The sequence below is a fragment of the Monodelphis domestica genome, chromosome 5 (genome assembly GCF_027887165.1).
Source record: "Monodelphis domestica isolate mMonDom1 chromosome 5, mMonDom1.pri, whole genome shotgun sequence".
Lineage (NCBI taxonomy): Eukaryota > Metazoa > Chordata > Mammalia > Didelphimorphia > Didelphidae > Monodelphis > Monodelphis domestica.
This window is the reverse complement of record NC_077231.1, coordinates 267,134,627-267,154,897: the sequence shown is the minus strand read 5'-3', so window position 1 is coordinate 267,154,897 and position 20,271 is coordinate 267,134,627. Positions and strand designations below refer to the sequence as shown.

General features: G+C 35.0%; 1 protein-coding gene across 1 annotated transcript in view; it reads left to right on the top strand.

Annotated features, from left to right (window-relative positions):
* Window positions 1–20,271, top strand: part of MALRD1 (MAM and LDL receptor class A domain containing 1) — a 1,015,998-nt gene that overhangs the window by 287,463 nt on the left and 708,264 nt on the right. Inside the window, exon 21 of the mRNA XM_007504899.2 lies at window positions 12,480–12,656. Coding sequence (XP_007504961.2) covers window positions 12,480–12,656 — 177 coding nt within the window. The remainder of the gene's footprint in view (window positions 1–12,479; window positions 12,657–20,271) is intronic.

Here is a 20,271-nt window from a genome sequence, read left to right as displayed (position 1 = left end):
TAAGGAAAGGGGAAAAATGTTATCTTCTTCTTTTACTCAAACTCTCTTCTATAAGGACTACATTTATATCAACCTATGTATACTAATATGTGGGGAAAATGTAATGTATAAATAGGGGGTAAAGAAAGACCAAATAGAATAATGGTTCTCACACAAAGATTCACAGGGGAAGGGGAGGGGAAGAAAACTCCTATAAGAAGGAGAGGAAGAGAGGGGGGGGGGGTTACTTAAACCTCAATCTCAGGGAAATCAACTCTGAGAGGGAAAAACATCCAGATCCATTGGGATCTTGAATTCTATCTTACCCAACAAGGGTAAGGAGAAGGGAAAACCAAGGGGGGGAGGGGGAGAGGGAGAACAAAAAGGGAGGGAAAGAGAGGGGGGAGGGGGAGGGAACAAAAAGGGAGGGACTAAAAAGGGAAACATCAAGGGAGGGGACAAGGGGGACTGATTCAAAGTAAATCACTGGACTAAAAGGTAGAGCCGAAGAAGAAAAGGTTAGAATTAGGGAAGGCAATCAAAATGCCAGGGAGTCCACAAATGACAATCATAACTTTGAACGTGAATGGGATGAACTCACCCATAAAACGTAGGCGAATAGCAGAATGGATTAGAATCCAAAACCCTACCATATGTTGTCTTCAAGAAACACACATGAGGCGGGTTGACACCCACAAGGTCAGAATTAAAGGATGGAGTAAGACCTTCTGGGCCTCAACTGATAGAAAGAAGGCAGGAGTGGTAATCATGATATCTGATAAAGCCAATGCAAAAATAGACCTGATCAAAAGGGATAGGGAAGGTAATTATATTTTGTTAAAAGGGACTCTAGACAATGAGGAAATATCATTAATCAACATGTATGCACCAAATAATATAGCACCCAAATTTCTAATGGAGAAACTAGGAGAATTGAAGGAAGAAATAGACAATAAAACCATACTAGTGGGAGACTTAAACCAACCATTATCAAATTTAGATAAATCAAATCAAAAAATAAATAAGAAAGAGGTAAAAGAAGTGAATGAAATCTTAGAAAAATTAGAATTAATAGACATATGGAGAAAAATAAATAGGGATAAAAAGGAATACACCTTCTTCTCAGCACCACATGGCACATTCACAAAAATTGACCATACATTAGGTCACAGAAACATAGCACACAAATGCAAAAAAGCAGAAATAATGAATGCAGCCTTCTCAGATCACAAGGCAATAAAAATAATGATTAGTAATGGTACATGGAAAACCAAATCTAAAACCAATTGGAAATTAAACAATATGATACTCCAAAACCGTTTAGCTAAAGAAGAAATCATAGAAACAATTAATAATTTCATCAAGGAAAATGACAATGGCGAAACATCCTTTCAAACCTTTTGGGATGCAGCCAAAGCGGTAATCAGAGGCAAATTCATATCCCTGAAAGCTCATATTAACAAACTATGGAGAGCAGAGATCAATCAATTGGAAATGCAATTGAAAAAACTCGAAAGCGATCAAATTAAAAACCCCCAGCAGAAAACCAAATTAGAAATCCTAAAAATTAAGGGAGAAATTAATAAAATCGAAAGTGATAGAACTATTGATTTAATAAATAAGACAAGAAGCTGGTACTTTGAAAAAACAAACAAAATAGACAAAGTACTGGTCAATCTAATTAAAAAAAGGAAGGAAGAAAAGCAAATTCACAGCATTAAAGATGAAAAGGGGGACAGCACCTCCAATGAGGAGGAAATTAAGGCAATCATTAGAAATTACTTTGCCCAATTATATGGCAATAAATACACCAATTTAGGAGAAATGGATGAATATATACAAAAATACAAACTGCCTAGACTAACAGAAGAGGAAATAGAATTCTTAAATAATCCCATATCAGAAATTGAAATCCATCAAGCCATCAAAGAACTTCCTAAGAAAAAATCCCCAGGGCCTGATGGATTCACCTGTGAATTCTATCAAACATTCAGAGAACAGTTAACCCCAATACTATACAAACTATTTGACATAATAAGCAAAGAGGGAGTTCTACCAAACTCCTTTTACGACACAAACATGGTACTGATTCCAAAACCAGGCAGGTCAAAAACAGAGAAAGAAAACTATAGACCAATCTCCCTAATGAATATAGATGCAAAAATTTTAAATAGGATACTAGCAAAAAGACTCCAGCAAGTGATCAGAAGGATCATTCACCATGATCAAGTAGGATTCATACCAGGGATGCAGGGCTGGTTCAACATTAGGAAAACCATCCACATAATTGACCACGTCAACAAGCAAACTAGCAAGAACCACATGATTATCTCAATAGATGCAGAAAAAGCCTTTGATAAAATACAACACCCATTCCTATTAAAAACACTAGAAAGCATAGGAATAGAAGGGTCATTCCTAAAAATAATAAACAGTATATATCTAAAACCAACAGCTAATATCATCTGCAATGGGGATAAACTAGATGCATTCCCAATAAGATCAGGAGTGAAACAAGGATGCCCATTATCACCTCTACTATTTAACATTGTACTAGAAACACTAGCAGTAGCAATTAGAGAAGATAAAGAAATTGAAGGTATCAGAATAGGCAAGGAGGAGACCAAGTTATCACTCTTTGCGGATGACATGATGGTCTACTTAAAGAATCCTAGAGATTCAACCAAAAAGCTAATTGAAATAATCAACAACTTTAGCAAAGTTGCAGGATACAAAATAAACCCACATAAATCATCAGCTTTTCTATATATCTCCAACACAGCTCAGCAGCAAGAACTAGAAAGAGAAATCCCATTCAAAATCACCTTAGACAAAATAAAATACCTAGGAATCTATCTCCCAAGACAAATACAGGAACTATATGAACACAACTACAAAACACTCGCCACACAACTAAAACTAGACTTGAACAATTGGAAAAACATTAACTGCTCATGGATAGGACGAGCCAATATAATAAAAATGACCATCCTACCCAAACTTATTTATCTATTTAGTGCCATACCCATTGAACTACCAAAATACTTCTTCACTGATTTAGAAAAAACCATAACAAAGTTCATTTGGAAGAACAAAAGATCAAGGATATCCAGGGAAATAATGAAAAAAAACACATATGATGGGGGCCTTGCAGTCCCAGACCTCAAACTATATTACAAAGCAGCAGTCATCAAAACAATTTGGTACTGGCTAAGAAACAGAAAGGAAGATCAGTGGAATAGACTGGGGGAAAACGACCTCAGCAAGACAGTATACGATAAACCCAAAGATCCCAGCTTTTGGGACAAAAATCCACTATTCGATAAAAACTGCTGGGAAAATTGGAAGACAGTGTGGGAGAGACTAGGAATAGATCAACACCTCACACCCTACACCAAGATAAATTCAAAATGGGTGAGTGACTTAAACATAAAGAAGGAAACCATAAGTAAATTGGGTAAACACAGAATAGTATACATGTCAGACCTTTGGGAGGGGAAAGGCTTTAAAACCAAGCAAGATATAGAAAGAATCACAAAATCTAAAATAAATAATTTTGACTACATCAAACTAAAAAGCTTTTGTACAAACAAAACCAATATAACTAAAATCAGAAGGGAAACAACAAATTGGGAAAAAATCTTCATAGAAACCTCTGACAAAGGTTTAATTACTCATATTTATAATGAGCTAAATCAATTGTACAAAAAATCAAGCCATTCTCCAATTGATAAATGGGCAAGGGAAATGGATAGGCAGTTCTCAGATAAAGAAATCAAAACTATTAACAAGCACATGAAGAAGTGTTCTACATCTCTTATAATCAGAGAGATGCAAATCAAAACAACTCTGAGGTATCACCTCACACCTAGCAGATTGGCTAACATAACAGCAAAGGAAAGTAATGAATGCTGGAGGGGATGTGGCAAAGTAGGGACATTAATTCATTGCTGGTGGAGTTGTGAACTGATCCAACCATTCTGGAGGGCAATTTGGAACTATGCCCAAAGGGTGACAAAAGAATATCTACCCTTTGACCCAGCCATAGCACTGCTGGGTCTGTACCCCAAAGAGATAATGGACACAAAGACTTGTACAAAAATATTCATAGCTGCGCTCTTTGTGGTGGCCCAAAACTGGAAAACGAGGGGATGCCCATCAATTGGGGAATGGCTGAACAAACTGTGGTATATGTTGGTGATGGAATACTATTGTGCTCAAAGGAATAATAAAGTGGAGAAGTTCCATGGAGACTGGAACAACCTCCAGGAAGTGATGCAGAGCGAGAGGAGCAGAACCAGGAGAACATTGTACACAGAGACTAATACACTGTGGTATAATCGAACGTAATGGACTTCTCCATTAGGGGCGGTGTAATGTCCCTGAACAACTTTCAGGGATCCAGGAGAAAAAAAACACCATTCATAAGCAAAGGATAAACTATGGGAGTGGAAACACCGAGAAAAAGCAACTGCCTGAATACAGAGGTTGAGGGGACATGACAGAGGATAGACTTTAAATGAACACTCTAATGCAAATACTATCAACAAAGCAATGGGTTCAAATCAAGAAAACATCTAATGCCCAGTGGACTTACGCGTCGGCTATGGGGGGTGGGGGGAGGAAAAAGAAAATGATCTATGTCTTTAACAAATAATGCTTGGAAATGATCAAATAAAATATATTAAAAAAAAAAAAAGAAAGAGCTCCAAAAAAAAAAATAATGAACATTAAACATTGTTTTACATGAAATTGGAAAAAACAATTAAAAAAAAAAAAAGAAAATGCTTTTCATCGTTTTACTTATGTCAAAGACCCATGTCAAAAATAGAGATTGACCATTAAAATATTCACATTATAGTTTAAAGGCAGTTCAGTTGAGCTGGACTCACCTGGAATTAGTGTCCATGACTGAATGTTTGGAAAGAGGATAGACATCAGAGCCTGTTATGCCATCCAAACAGTATGAGCTGAAAAATTCCATGTCTGCCATTTCTTAAGGCAGTAGTGTGTCAAAAGGGACTTATGCTATGTTGTATATATTAACAAATAAGTAAATGCATTATAATGGAACCCAAAGAATAACTTTTTCAACAAAATAGGCCTTCCTAAATATTAGCATTTACATGAGGAATAAAAACCTGTTTGGCTTGGGTGTCCAAGTGTGGCAGGATATCTTTATCATAATTATCAATCACTCAATAAACAGAGAGTTAATAGGCACCAAGGCAAAAAACTTGTAAGTAAGAGCATAGAATCAAAGACGTAGAATTAGAAGAGACCACAGAAGCTGTTTTATTTAATTTTAAGTGTATAATAAAGAAACCAGTGGTATATAAATGTATACACATTCAAAAAATAAAGCTTGAACATAATAGTGGACATAATAGAATGTCTAGGAAAGATGACAAAACCAGAATCTATTGTACCATCCAAGAAACAGCTAGATGTCTCAGATGGCAGAGTGCTGGTCCTGGTGTCTAGAAGACCTAAGTTCAAGTCTAGCCTCAGGCATTTACTAGCTATGTGGCCCTGGGCCATTCACTTAACTTCTGTTTGCCTTAATCCACTAGATTAGATATGGTAAACCACTCCAGTATCTTTGCCAAGAAAACGGCATGCTGGATTATGAAGAGTAAGACTGGACAGATTGTAGCATCCAAACAATATGGTCTAAAAAATTCCATGTCTACCAAATTTGTGAAGGCAATTGTATGTCCGAAAGGACTCATATGATATTCTAGCCAAAAAAGTAAATCATGTTTGGTTGCCTTTCTTTGAATTTGCATGTCATATCTGCTAGTCAACTCCCTAGGAATCTAATTGTAGAGAAAATTCCAGTCTGCTTTAGCGGAGGGAGTTTCCTCATTTGGGAGTTCTTCTATAAAAAGCAAACCAAAACACAACAGGTACAATTGCTATTCTCTCTATGTAAAACAATGTCCTACTTGCTAAAGGAGATACAAAGTCCTGGACCTGAGAACTTATAGTCCAGTAGGTTTGATAAGACACATACAGATAATTCCAGACAAGGTAGGAGAAAGTCAATATGAAAGTAAATAGGCACAAACATGGTACTAGGAGAACAGAGAGGATAATTACTTCTAGCTTGTGGGAACTGGGATGTCTTCAACAAGTCAGTGACATTTAAACTGGCCCTTTAGGATAGAGAGAATATTAACAAGCAAATATTGTGAGCAGATTCCAGATGGAGGGACCAGCAGGGACAAATACATAGAAGCTTTGAACTAGGAAAATAAATCTGGCAACAACATGCAGGTTGGATTTGATGAAGGAGAATCTGGAGTCAAGGGAACAGAAAGAAGGCCATTACAAAAGGGTAATTGTGAGGATAACGGTGATGATATAAAGAGAGTCAAGTGCTGTGGAATTGCTGTGATGAAATTTGTCCTGGGGAAGAGATGATGAAATAACCTTTTTTATTCTTTCCCTTGGAAAAGTGGGAGACTATGGAAATGAAATATTGCATAGTTTCATGAATAGTTGCTTTGTCAATAGGTTTTTGCTTTTCTTATTATAATAGAAAGCTTAGTAGATGATAGAGGGCCACAGTGTATCTGAGAATATATTAAATAAAAGGCAATCATCGTTTTATATAATGTAATTGTGTAAATTTAAATTTTTTCAAACTATTGACATTGTTATATAATTAAGGTCTCAACTAGGATCTGAAATGTGAATAGACAAAGGAGGAAATAAGAATGAAGTATTTGACACCTGATTGGATATGGAGAGAAAATAAGGGAGAGAAATCAATGACGATTTTGAGATTTTAAATCTGAGTTAGTAGGGAGAAAGTGATGTTAACAACAGGCCTAAACTAAGGAAGCTAGGAAGATGAATAGGTGTGTGGGTAAGGGAGAATATATGCTCATTTTATTAAATGTCATGTTTGGAATTCCATAGGGGCATGGAGCACAAGACTATCCCTTTTCAATTCTTTTTACTCATTCACTCAAAGGGCCTCAGCAGTCTTTTCAAGATTTTATTACCATCTTTGCACATGACTCAGGATAGTTCTCTGGTTCAGTATCAGGATTAGAATAAAAAAGGTATATTTATAAACCTTCTAATACTTAACCAAAAAGAAATACGCTACATACTAGCATGAAAAGGTTACTCAATAATGTTATAATCCTGGTAAACATAACCCCTTCCTCATGGCTTGCTTAGAGTAGACATCCCTTTCAGTCACCCTCAATATCCAGCATTGGCAAATCTTTTCAAGATTCTGTGCCCAAACTGCAGCTTCAAGCTGCATTACCCCAGACAGAAGAGGGAGGATGTACCTTTATTGGGCTTCTGGGAAGAGGGGTGGGGCATGTGAAAAATGTCCTTGGGCATGGAGTATGCCCCTCTGTGACCCCAGGGCATGTCTTCCATGCCTTTTCCACTTGCATTTAGCCCATGGTTAATGAGGAGAGGCTACTGCTTAAGCAACAGGAAAGTCTTGGAGATTCAGGTGAAAGTTGATTGTCAGGGATACCAACTATGGATGAACAGCTTTGAAAAAGGCTCTTAATATAACAAGACCTCACCCTAGAGATTATACCCCACACCTGCATCCTGGGTATGAATGGACCTGTAGGGAGAAAAGTTTTCTGGCTCAGACTTCTTCTGTCTTCTGATGTATTCCTGGGCCATTCCCTATGGAGGTGTGCTTCTTACCCACTTGTGGTGAGTTGTGGGAGTTGAGACTACCCGACAAGATTTTTCTGGACTGGGGCTGTGGGTATAGGGTGCAGATTTTACCATGATTGCCAGGTGCTGCTAGTGACCAAGAACACGGTTGTCTGTAGGGGTTTGCCTTGTGCTGGGGACCTGATAACTGAGGGAGATAGACAATATGTAATTAAATACACACACACACACACACACATATATATATATATATATATTTTGGCATTTTGAGAAGGGAAAGTGTAGTGACAACTAACAGAGCCAAGAAAGACCTCAAAGGTTTATTGTTTTCTAAATGAATTTATCCACTTTGGAGTTAATCTTCTAACTTCAAAACCCAGAGGAATTTAAACCCATGGGAATCTTCCTTGGTAGAGACCATAGAAATGCAGTGATCCCTCACCTATCACTGTTCCAGAGACCCCTATGATAGGTAAAAATCCATGAAGTACCATCGTTATATTTATTTTATCATTTAAATTTATTTTAAGGCTTTACAAATCCTTCCTGCTTTCCTATAAACCTTTCCCACACTCAATAATCTACTGTCACTAAGCCAAATAGCACCCAGAACACATAACCCAGCACTATGGTTGGTCACCTTTTATTCCATCAACCAATAGTATGTCGGGATAAGTGTAACTCTGAGATACAGAATTAGATCTCTAGATACTTTTTTTTTTAATTTATTTTTTAGATACAGTACAGATATAGTTTATTTGTTGGGCTCTCCAGGACAGTCTGAGTTTTATATTTGCATAATGAGGATTTGTCATCTGTCTGTCCACAAAAGATCTTTAGTTTCTTTTATTCTTTTTTAATTTATATATATATATATATATATATATATATATATATATATATATATATAAAAGCCTCAATACAGTGAAGCCCTGAGAAGTGAACTACCATATACCGAAGGACGATTGTAGTCTATTTCTGTCCTAAATAGAAATAAGGAATTGTTTTCATGAGGAAAATTTAAAAATTATAAATTTATGGATTGAAGGGCTCTGGGAGGGTGCAAAGGAGATCCACTAGTCCAAGCACTTCACTTTATTGAAGATGTAACTGGGGCGGAAAGGACAGGTAGATAGGGAAAAAAAAAACAACTCTAAACAAAGTTGTCTCTTCTTTTTCTCTCTTTTTGTTCTCTGCTCTCATATTTCATAGCTTTTACCCTATTTCCCTTATCTTCCTTCTCCTTTCTCCTCAAATCTTAGCCCTTCCTCTCTATTCATATAGTTTGGGGAAAAGAAGATAGGTGGGCAATCATTCCAGCATTCAGTATGCTTATAAAGGAGATATTTACATTCATGGGGGCAAATTAGGTTGTTGAGAGAGGTGGAGAAAAAGAAACTTAAGAATAATGTTAGAGGGTATAGAACACAGAAAAGGAACGGAGTAATCCCAGGAGCAATTGAGATATCAAATAATGAAATGATACATAAGACACAAATGGAAAGACTTAAGAAGGAGTGGATAGTTAATCAGTATCAAATGCTAGGACAGTCCCTAAATTGAATGTTAAGTAATTTACCAATAGGTGTTTATTTACATGTAAGTCACTTCAAAACACAGGAAACTCATATTTTAATAGGGGAAAGAGCATGCAAATCAGAATGTACATAGAAAGCACTGCAATCACTCCTTCAGCCTCCCCAAATTCCCAACATATCTTGAGATGATTAGCTGAAAGGAGCATATTTCAGCTTACCCAGTACTGTTGTTCAGGCTTCTCAAGAGAATTTATTCTCTTTATTTCTCTGAGACATCTAAAACATCCCAATCCTGAAATCTGATATGTTATTAAATATTTTACAGATTCTAACACATCGAGTCAGTATAGATGATGAAATAGTAGGTAAATAGATTAATGCATTAGCAGTGGAGAAGAGGAAAGTCTTCTTTAATAGGAGGTTTGGAGCTCAGTTTCAAGAAAACCTAAGAAGCCATTGGTGACTTTTAAAATAAGTTAGGCAGTAAACATTTATTAAACACTTATTATATGCAGTGATTGTGCTAAGTGTGGTGGATAACAAAAAGGCAAAAGATAGTCCCTCCCCTTAAGGTATTCAGTGTCTAATAGGAGATACAACAATCAAATATGTACAAAAAGTTATAGATAAGAAAAATAGGAAATAATCAGTTCAGGGAAGCCACTAAAACTAAAAGTGGTGAGGAAAGGCTTCTGATAGAAGTTGGCATTTTTTTGGGGGGGGAACTTGAATGAAACTAGAGAAACTTGGAGGAGACATAAAGAGTGAGAGCATTCCAGGCAGGGGGACAGCTAGAGAAAATGCAGAGCTGAGAGATAAAGTGAGGAACAAGGATGTCAGTGTTACTTGACTGAAAACTAGTTTAAAAAGCTTTAGAAGGCATTTGTGTGAGCACTTTAAGATGAGAGACCTTGAAAAGACAGCAGTATAGGAGCAGAATATGTTTTTGCATGGGAGCCATATTCATTTAGAGTTTCAACTTTCTGAAACTTAAATATGTTAAAGTTTCTGATAGAAGAAATCCTTTGAGTAAAATTTAAATTTGGAGTATTAAATTTGAATCTCTTTTCTTAAAGCAGAATCTGTGGTGGCAAATAGCTCTACACTGTTTCCTGGAGAAAGACATATAAAATGTTTATTAATTCAGTTATATAGAAAGGCACATGACTAAAGTCAATAATTCTATTCAGGAATATGGGGTTTGATTGAATAAGGTTGATTTTATTTATTTTAATATGAGTAGAGTAGAAGCTGTGGGGAAAACAGATTGGAGTAAAATAAACTATGGGTTCATCAGGCAGTCTCCATGAATACAGAATGAAGGTTGTAATATTTTTACAAGATATTTATAGAAGAAAATGATTGAAATATGATGTTCAACTGGACCCACTATCAAATATGTCATATGCTTGGTGATTTTTTTTTTTGCTGGAAGTCATGAAAAGTTGCCTCAAGCTCTCAGATTATCCCTTAAAGTGAAAACACGTTAAAAAGTCTGCTAAGTTAGGAATGGATTCTTTGTCTAAAGAAATTTTCTCAGTCCACAATTGTTCACTTTTATAGGGATAAAAATTGTACTTTTGGTCCCATTAGAACTATGGATGATAACATTCTGAACTAACTAGGCCAAACAAACCTCTACTATCTTAGGTTAAACAAAAGTATAATCAGAGTAATTATTTCTAGGTTCACATTCTTTTGAACCCATCCAAAGAATGTTACCTTCTTAATGACATTCCAGATTGAGGAAGATTTCATAGAAACTTACTGATCATGTTTATTGATTGTAGCCATGTACTGTTTCTAAAACATGTGTTAGGGATATACATATACACACACACATACACCTATTTACACACATACACCACCACCACCACCACCACTCTTAACCACCACCAGTACCACCACAAGCATCACATCGGCAACATGACCATTACTCCAGTCTCTCTAGATTCCCAACATCCTGAGCTGATTAGGCAAGAGAAGGATATTTCAGCTTACTCAGTACTGTTGTTTAGTACTCTTTAGTACACCTTAAAAATTATTCTATTTCTTTACTCATTTACTTGAGACATATAAAACATCCCAACCCTGAAACCTGACATGATATTAAATACTTTACAGATTCTACCAAATTGACTCAGCATTGAATTTTTGAAATAATTTCTGTATAGTTGTGAGATTGGAGGTGTTCTTTTTTTCCCAAAATGTCTTAATTATCAACTAACAAAGGAAAATTTAACTTTCTTCCACCTGGCCTTCATTGGAATTTCCTTTCAAACACTAAAATAAAACATAAAACAGATTTCTTTGAGAGATTGTGAAATTTATCAGCATTCTTCAAGAAGAAAATATTTTCAAATTTTGGAGATCATTAAGGTATATTCACAATTACTTTCATAGATTGGGGGTGAATAGGGAATAGTAGATGACCTTTTGTTATTCTTTTCTTTTACTTGTTAAAATTTTTGATTCAATTTTTTTTTCCATGGTTACATGATTCATGTTGTCTCCCTCTCCTCTTGCATCTCCACCCTCCAGGAATTAACAAACAATTTCACTGGGTTATACATATGCTATCACTAAAACATTTCCATCTAATTCATTTTTCTTTTACATTTCATTTTATTTTTATCATTATTCTTTTCAATCTGTAGTTAGAGAATCACAGTTATTTTAGCTTTTAAACAATGTCTTAAAATCAGAAATTACTTTGAGAGCTCCCTTTCAAGTTTACTGGTATTTTATTTTAGAATTTAAGCTCTGTAATGATGCAAATTGCTACAAAAGAGTCAGGATGGTATAGGGGCTAAAGAGTTAACTTTTGGAAATAAGAAGACTTGTATTCAAATGCTGCTTTTTGGAATAGTGGTTGTGCTACTTTTGGCAAGTTATTTATCTTCTCAGTGACCCAGCTAATTCTCTAAAACTATAAAATACAGAGCAGATGTCAGTCTATATTAGTAGGAGTTCATTATTAAATGTTCACTCTACTGATAAAATGGAAGGTCTGCATCAAAAATGTTCAGAATTTATGAATTTAATCAAATTCTTTGAATTTTTTGACCCAGTTGAAGGGTATAGATGAGATTAAACCATTTATTGTCTAAAAGGTTACAAATGATAACAGTGTTGAGGTGACAACAGATGTACAAACCACAGGAACATTATCTCTTTTCCTCTGAAAACAAGAATTATCATTGGAGTATTGATTATCAACATTATTCATTGCATTTTAATTGAGTTTTAAAAACTCTGAAAATTTGTTGAATTAACATGCCTTTATTATTTCTTCTCCAGGAAATTTGCCAGAGAATTTTATACCACCATCAGGAACCTTGATTCCTGTAACTCTTCCACCCCACAACTGCACAGATGATGAATTTGTATGTAGGTCCAATGGGCACTGTATTGAAAAGATTCAGAAATGTGATTTCAGATCTGACTGTCCTGACCAATCAGATGAAGCTTCTTGTGGTAAGTAATGTAAAAATTAAACTTATATCTCAAATTATAAAAAAAATATTATATTTTATGGAGATTTATTAAAGATCAATAGAAAGCAAGGAATAAAGAGGATACAAAATGAAAACCATGTGCCCATGACCAGTTAGCCATTTTCAAAATCCAGACTCACCACCATCACTGCTGATTCTACATCATACAGAATAAAGAGAGGAAGAGCCTCAATGCCCGCTCCCTTTATACTCTGTCTATAGGAAGTACATAATGACAGGAAGTCAGTGGGCTCTCGGGATATGTAGTTCTTTTTTATGGTAACAGATTTTCAAATATACAGTAAACTCTTGAATAGATAATATTGGCTCATTTACAAATAGACAACATTATTTGCTTTACTATGTGGGACACAATCTGTTGGCAAACATAGGGATGTTTTTACAATCAAGTTAATCACTTAACATATAGTAGATATAGAGTTAAGAGAATTTTTATGGAAGAATAGCAGGCTTTTGTCCTGAAACTTTAATAAGTTCATGATAATCTACTTTGTCCCACAAGGGTCTAAGTGTTTCAATAATAAGAAAACTGATATCAAGTAGAGACCCAGCAACCATATTTTCCAAAGATGAGATTCATCATAGATGATCAAAACTGGAAAAGACCTCATCTAACCCAAGAGATACATACACAAGAATTCCCTTTATAATATAGCTGAAAAGGGTTGTCATTGAGCTTTTGATAAAAGTCCTTCAGTGAGTGAAAATTCACTATTTCCCAAAGCAGCTTATTGTACTTTGAGATAGTGCTAATTAGTAGAATATTCTTCCTCTCAAGACTAAATTTTACTCTTCAACTTTGTTCTGTTCTCTGAGGCCAAGTAGAGAAAGTTTAATCTTTCTTTCATATAAGGACCTTCCAAATATTAGAATAAAGCAATCATTTCTCCTCTCTTTACATCTTCTCATTTCCAGGTTAAATAAATATTCCTAGTTCTCTTAACTGGTTCTATGGTATAGGAAAACCAGAGATCAAACTGAGCCTCACAGACATGTGACTGGGCATTTTAATCTGTTTGCCTCAATTTCATAATCTTTAAAATGAGCATAGTAATAGCACCTTTCTCCCAGTGGTGTTGTATCACATAATATTTGTAATGTGCTTTAGAAACCTAAAACCACTACATACACATTACTTTTTTATTATTAATTATTATGTAATTTTGATCCGTTCATCATCCTGTTACTCATCTCTCAACACTGCCATTAATTGTAATATTCTTCCAAAAATTTGGTATGTAATACAGACTGTAATATTATAGATATGTACTAACTAGGGAAAAATACATGACTAATCACTCCTTATTCCAAGAGGTTATGCTTCTCTTAATGCAGCCTAAATTGCCTTATTTTTTTTTCCAGCAGGGGTGAGGAGGTACATCATATCATATTTATAATTCACCCTGAGCTTGCCATCCCCTACAATCTTCACATCTCTTGTTTCCAAAGTGCTGTCTATTATTGACTCTCCACATTGCACTTTACCCTCATTAAATATCATCTTATTGAATAATAGCAACGTCCTAGCTCATCAAGACTTTTTGGGTCCTTTTTCAGTGTTAATTCATATGTATATAATATGAAATTTTAGATACTTATACCTTTATTCAAATAAGTGCCAAAAATATTAAAGAGTAGAGAGGCAAGCAGAAATCCTTGAGGTAATCTGTTAGATACCTCCTTTCAAGATGTAATCAAAATATCAATAAGTACAATTTGGACCTGGCTAATAAGCCAGTTTCAAATAAACCTAAATATATAACCATCTAGATAACATCTTAGCAGAAAAGTATGAGACATTTTATCAAATTCATCACTAATAAATTATATATCTAGCATTCCCCAGATCCAATAAAATAGTAACTTTCACAAAAGGAAAAGAAGTTGGTCTATAATGACCCTTTCTTCTTGACCCTAGAATGACTTTCTATGGTCACAACTCCTTTTTCTAGATTTTAGAAAATTAGTTAAGTTCAATAGCCTACATTTTTATACTGTAGACTTTCCTCAAAATTTAGCCTTTTGTTTTACCTTTCTTTAATCCTATAGTACCCATTTTATCCTTCACAGTCTTTAAAATATCACTTGTAGTACTGCAATCTTCTTATTTGCTAGTTTTCCCCCACTACTTTTCAATTTTTCAGGGTGTAATTAATTGAATTGATCAAAAGCAGTTGGTGTCTTATTATTCCCCTCCCAGGCACTAGATGATGGATATTTAGCTATGACAACTAATAAATAAATGAAAAATACAAAATATGGGAATTGTTTATAAACATGTGGTCTATATATAATTGAATTGGTTAGAACAAACTTCAAAATCAACATAAAATCAAGAGAAAATATAAGATACATGTAATTTTAAAAAATCCTCAAACTCACCTTTTAAAATAGTGAAAAAACATATATGCAATGTAATATAATAGTTGTTTCCAGTGTACTATAGGGATAAATAGCAATGACGCTAAAGAAAATAGAAATAAGAAATATATTTGGCTACTCCAAATATACAAAGGTTTGATCATTATTGGAGGCAACACAATTTTGAGAATATTACTGTCATAATTCTCAAGATTCTGGAAAGTGGCAGATATCAAACATTTGGAAAAAATCATCACTATTATTACTATGGTTATGCAAAATAAAGTTGAGGAAATATTAATAACTTTTGACCATTATGGGACAGCAAGATGGCTAGGTGGCACAGTGAATTGAGTACCAAGTCTCAAGTCAGGAAAAATCATCTTCCTGAATTCAAATCTGGACTCAGATACTTACTATATGTGTGATGATAGGGAAGGCACTTAAAATTCCTTGCCTCAGTTGCTCATCTTTAAAATGAACTCAAAAAAATAAATGGCAAATTAGTCCAGTGTCTTTGCCATTGTAATATTTATTGGGAAAGGAAATAGGAAGATAGGAAAACAGGGGATAATGGGAGGTTTGTATGGGGTAATGAGGAGTTAAGGAGAGAGAGGGTATACTGCCTGGTGAGGCAAGGGAGGGAGATGCCCCCTGCTGAGAGGAAACAGCAGGGGTCTGATAAGGTCTTTTATTGCCTTGATGACTGAACTGATTTTCAGCTCCCTCTATGACCAGAAAAGATAGTCCACTTATCTGACTGCGAATTCAAATAATATAAAGTTTAATAATCCAGTTGGAATTGGAGTTTTTCCTTAGCTTCAGAGTATAGGGCCAGGCCCTAGAGACTGGCGGAGGGTTTTCCCACTTCCGTCTCCTCTATATCAGTCCAGTTTTGTATACTTCAGAATCTTAGCAGTAGATAGAAAGCAAACAAGAACAGGTCTAACCTTCAGAAGCCACTGGGCCTGAATCTTCCAGCTGAACCAAGAAGAACATGCCACTCCAGACTAGGTTGAACAAGCTCTTCTCTCCTCCAACACCCGGAAGCCAGTCCCACCCCGGCAGGAAGGAAGTGCTAGTCCCAAGACCCCACTGCCACTCCCAGTTCGGCCCTTCCCCCACAAAATGTCAGTCTAAATTCCTTTCCACACCATGAAAACCTCATACAGTGGTCACAAAGGAGTAAAAATGACTGAACAACATTGACCAATATGCATTTCCACATATTTATAAACATCTTTATTTAGATAATCCAAATTACATTACAAAGTGTATAGAACAAATAAGTGAGAATTTTAAAAAGCAGAAAACTCTCTAAGGTGTAATACCAATTTTCAAGCATTGATGAGACAGAGAAAAGAGAACAGATAGAAGTGTGAGGCCAATTAGTACATCAAGGCAAACAATGAAATTTTTTGCATGCAAGTTACTCTTTAATTGGATCATTGAACAACTGGAGGCTGGGACTGCTCCTAATTGTACTCATTTTGGAGAAACAATGACCTTTATTGCCATTAACTCACCTCCATTAGACATTGCCCTAAGTACTTCATCTCTCTGCAGAAAGAAACAGTTTTCTGGAGGGATCTCAAGAGGTACTCTTCTTTCACAATCCTCTAGTTCTGCCTTCAACTGGGGGAAAAATTCCTATAAACTTTATCAATAAAAGTCTTAGTCATAAGAAGTCTAAAAAGTATAAGAAAAGACTTTGACCTTAGACATATTCTTGAGAAGAGTAGGGCTCTTGTAGTATACATCTACATAATTCTAAATGGGAAATCAGAAGAGGAGATAGATATATAAAGAAAGACATAAATAGATTTGTCTATTTTGGATTTTAACTGTCTCCTAAGGAATTTTAACTCATAAATTAAGCAGTTGCCATAGTGAGATCCAAAGTACCTAGAAATTATCTTTTACAGGAGAATTGGATTTTCTTGCCAAGTAGAGAGAGAGATGGAAGACAAAAGACAGTGTAAATATAGAGTTTTTATTTTTATATTTATTCTATTTGTACAATTTTTATTGTTGAATTTCCCAATTGCTTCTGTTGATAGTGAGTGTTTGGGTGTCTTTGGGGTCCATGTTCTCATGGCATTTGTTTAACTGTCCTATTTGCAGTACTTGACTCCTTCACCTTACTCTCTGAATTTTGAATATAAATGAAAATGAAAATATCTTCAGCAGGGTCACATTAGGTGTTAATTAGCATCACTTCAAGACATATATACAACTGTTTTTTTTTATGTGTTACTATTCTAATTTGTTCAGAATTTCTTACTTAGCATTTTGAGATGAAAGAAACTTTGTTCAAGAGTTGGATCATCTGTACAATATTTTCATGCTGCAGGAGAAATGCTAATATGTGTTACTCTTGATAGAAGTAAGTTTTAATATACTGAAAGCAGGTACATTTCTAAGAAGCTATCTAAGTGAACACATTACATTTAAAATAGCAATACTTAACTGTAATATCTACTATGATAGAAGAAAAATTAATACAATTTAATGGAATAAATACTAGATTAGAAGCAATGAATTTTGAGAGTTTTATTCCTTTTTGCCCTTTATAGATTATATATTCTTAATAGATCCTTGTCACTATAATGAGAGTAATTGAGTAAATTTTCTTCACCTGGGTATCAACTGAATTTGCATTATAGCATAGGTTTCACAGTGCCTTGAAAATACAGGCTCTAAAATACAAAACTTGGGTAGTGGCTTATGGATATCTTGTCTTTGAATTCTGGGATTCATTTTAAGGTGGATAGCCTTGGGTTAAATTTCCTTAACAATGCAAAATAATTCTTAATGAATTTACACACCATAAACTTACTAACCAACCTGGACTAAATAATTCGTAAAATCCAGAGTGATGGTGATTCACTCCATGTGATTATGATTGGACAATAATTAGCTCAAATTAGCAAGGGAATTATATCATGCCTCACAGATGGATGATAATACACTGAATGCTTTTGTGTCCACATTTTCTCATGGGAAATCATTAAGATTGCTAAGTAACCTTACAGAAATAAATGAGAATAGTTTTTTAAAAGACTTTAAATACATATAAAAACTTTATCATTTATAATTCATGGATATTTTCCAAAACATTCTAGATTTTTCTAATTTATAACCTGGGCACATTAGTGATAGAATTTATGCTTTTGGTAATCAGACTTTGTATAACTTCAAAGTGTTCAAATGAATTTCCACTTGGTGCTATCACTATAGCAATTTTAGAACCATTCTGTTTATTTATAAAGGGATTGAAGCTGAATGAATGTCTTTTTGTGCAGAAATTGCCTCTCTGACCCTCCCATGCTTACCACATCTTTGTATAATAAAACTATGATGAACATGCTCTTGTTAGCTACTTAAGGTCTTTGAAATCTTTGATGACTTCTAGATTAACCACAGTTCTTTCCTTGATTGGCAATTTGAAGGAAAGAGCTTTACTGTGTTTAATCTTTTCTCATAGAAGTAAGGTAAATATGTTTCCATACAGTTATAAAAATTGACCTAATTCAATTTGTTTTATAGAAGACTTTCCTTTAGAGATTTTTCATTAAAACATGCATTTATTTGGGAAATGATGGCAGTTATTTTGACATAACTATTTGGATAGTTGTAAGCCCAAGAACTAGAAGGGGACTCAGAAGCCATCTAGCCTAGTCCCCTCATTTTGGAGAAGACATTTAGGTCTAGAGAGCCAATGTTACTTGCCTAAGGTCATACAAATAGTAAATGGCAGTGCCATAATTTGATAGCTTGTGAATTTGCAAAGTTGATTGACAGCCTGCAAGCCAAGATTCTGCAGAGCTAGCTGGGTCAGCTAAGTTGGTTGGCCAGTCAAAAATGGTCCTTCTGAATATGGGATTCAGACACAGGGACTGTATGTCTGAGAGTCTCCCTGAAAAAATCATTTTTGGAGCTGCTTGACTTGGATTATTCTCATGAAAAAGGTTGATTGCGAATTCCCAATATACTCTGGTAGACAGAGTGATTTGGGTGTGAACTTCCTTCCTTCCTGGATCTTGTAAGGACCCTACATCTGGATTCTTCAGTCTGACCCTACCAAGGACTTCGGAGATTATGAGAATCTGGGCCCCTTTTGCATTTTATCCTTTATGTATCCTTTAGATGGTTAGGTTAAGCTTAGATTAGAAACCTTAGTAAGTTAAATATCTGGGTGGGTAATAGTAAATTGGGCCCTTAACCCCAGTCATTTCCTTACCCTTTTAGTTATTGAAGCTGTTTTATACAATTGTTTGATCCCTTCCTTAAAAACCTTTCCCTTCCCCCAAATCCACATATAACATCTAATACCAAATAGCATACTTCTCATTGTATGGAGGTGAATCACATTGAATACTTGCCATCAGCAGTATCCTAAATTCTCTGCCATTGCAATAAAATTATTTCATGTAAGTAATACATGAATGAAATGACAGAGTAATAGATAAGCAAGAGATCAATATTGTAGAAAAGAGTCCTTCTGTGATTTGTTATTTCATACTTCTACAGGTGATGAAGACGGAAGTCCCTTCCACATCTTGCTAGACTTGTATTTAAGAATTGTTATCATAAAAAATAAGTTACTCATTGAAGATTCTAATTGTTGGTCTTTAAAAGTTATTTAGGTTTACCTTCAAATGAAAGTTTTTTCTCAGGTTTGTGGTAGTATGTTATTACCTGCCAGAGGTTCTGTAGTCTTTTTAAAACTAGGTCATGTATACAGAAAACTAGGCATTTTAATAGAGACAAAATAATGTTGTGGCTCAAACATTTCAGTTGTGTTTGCCTCTTTGTGAACTGATTTGGGATTTTCTGATCAAAGCTACTAAAATGGTTGGCACTTCTTTCTCAAGCTTATTTTTACAGAGGAAGAACTGAGGTAAACAGAATTAAATAAGACAAATGGGATCAAATAACTAGTCAGGAGTTGAGGACAGATTTGAATTCATGTCTTCCTGATTGTAGGCTTAGTGCTCTAGCCACTGTGCCACTTGACTACCCTCAAAAATAATATTAACCAATACTTAATTCTGCCTTAAATAACTTAGAATTCATAGGTTTCCAAATTGGTATTTATAGAATCCTACATTCATGGGTTGTTTTTACAGAGTGATTAAGAATAGGGAAGGGATTTCACAAATGAAAGAACAAAGGAAAAGCAATCTGGTGTGAAAGAGATCAGGAGGCAA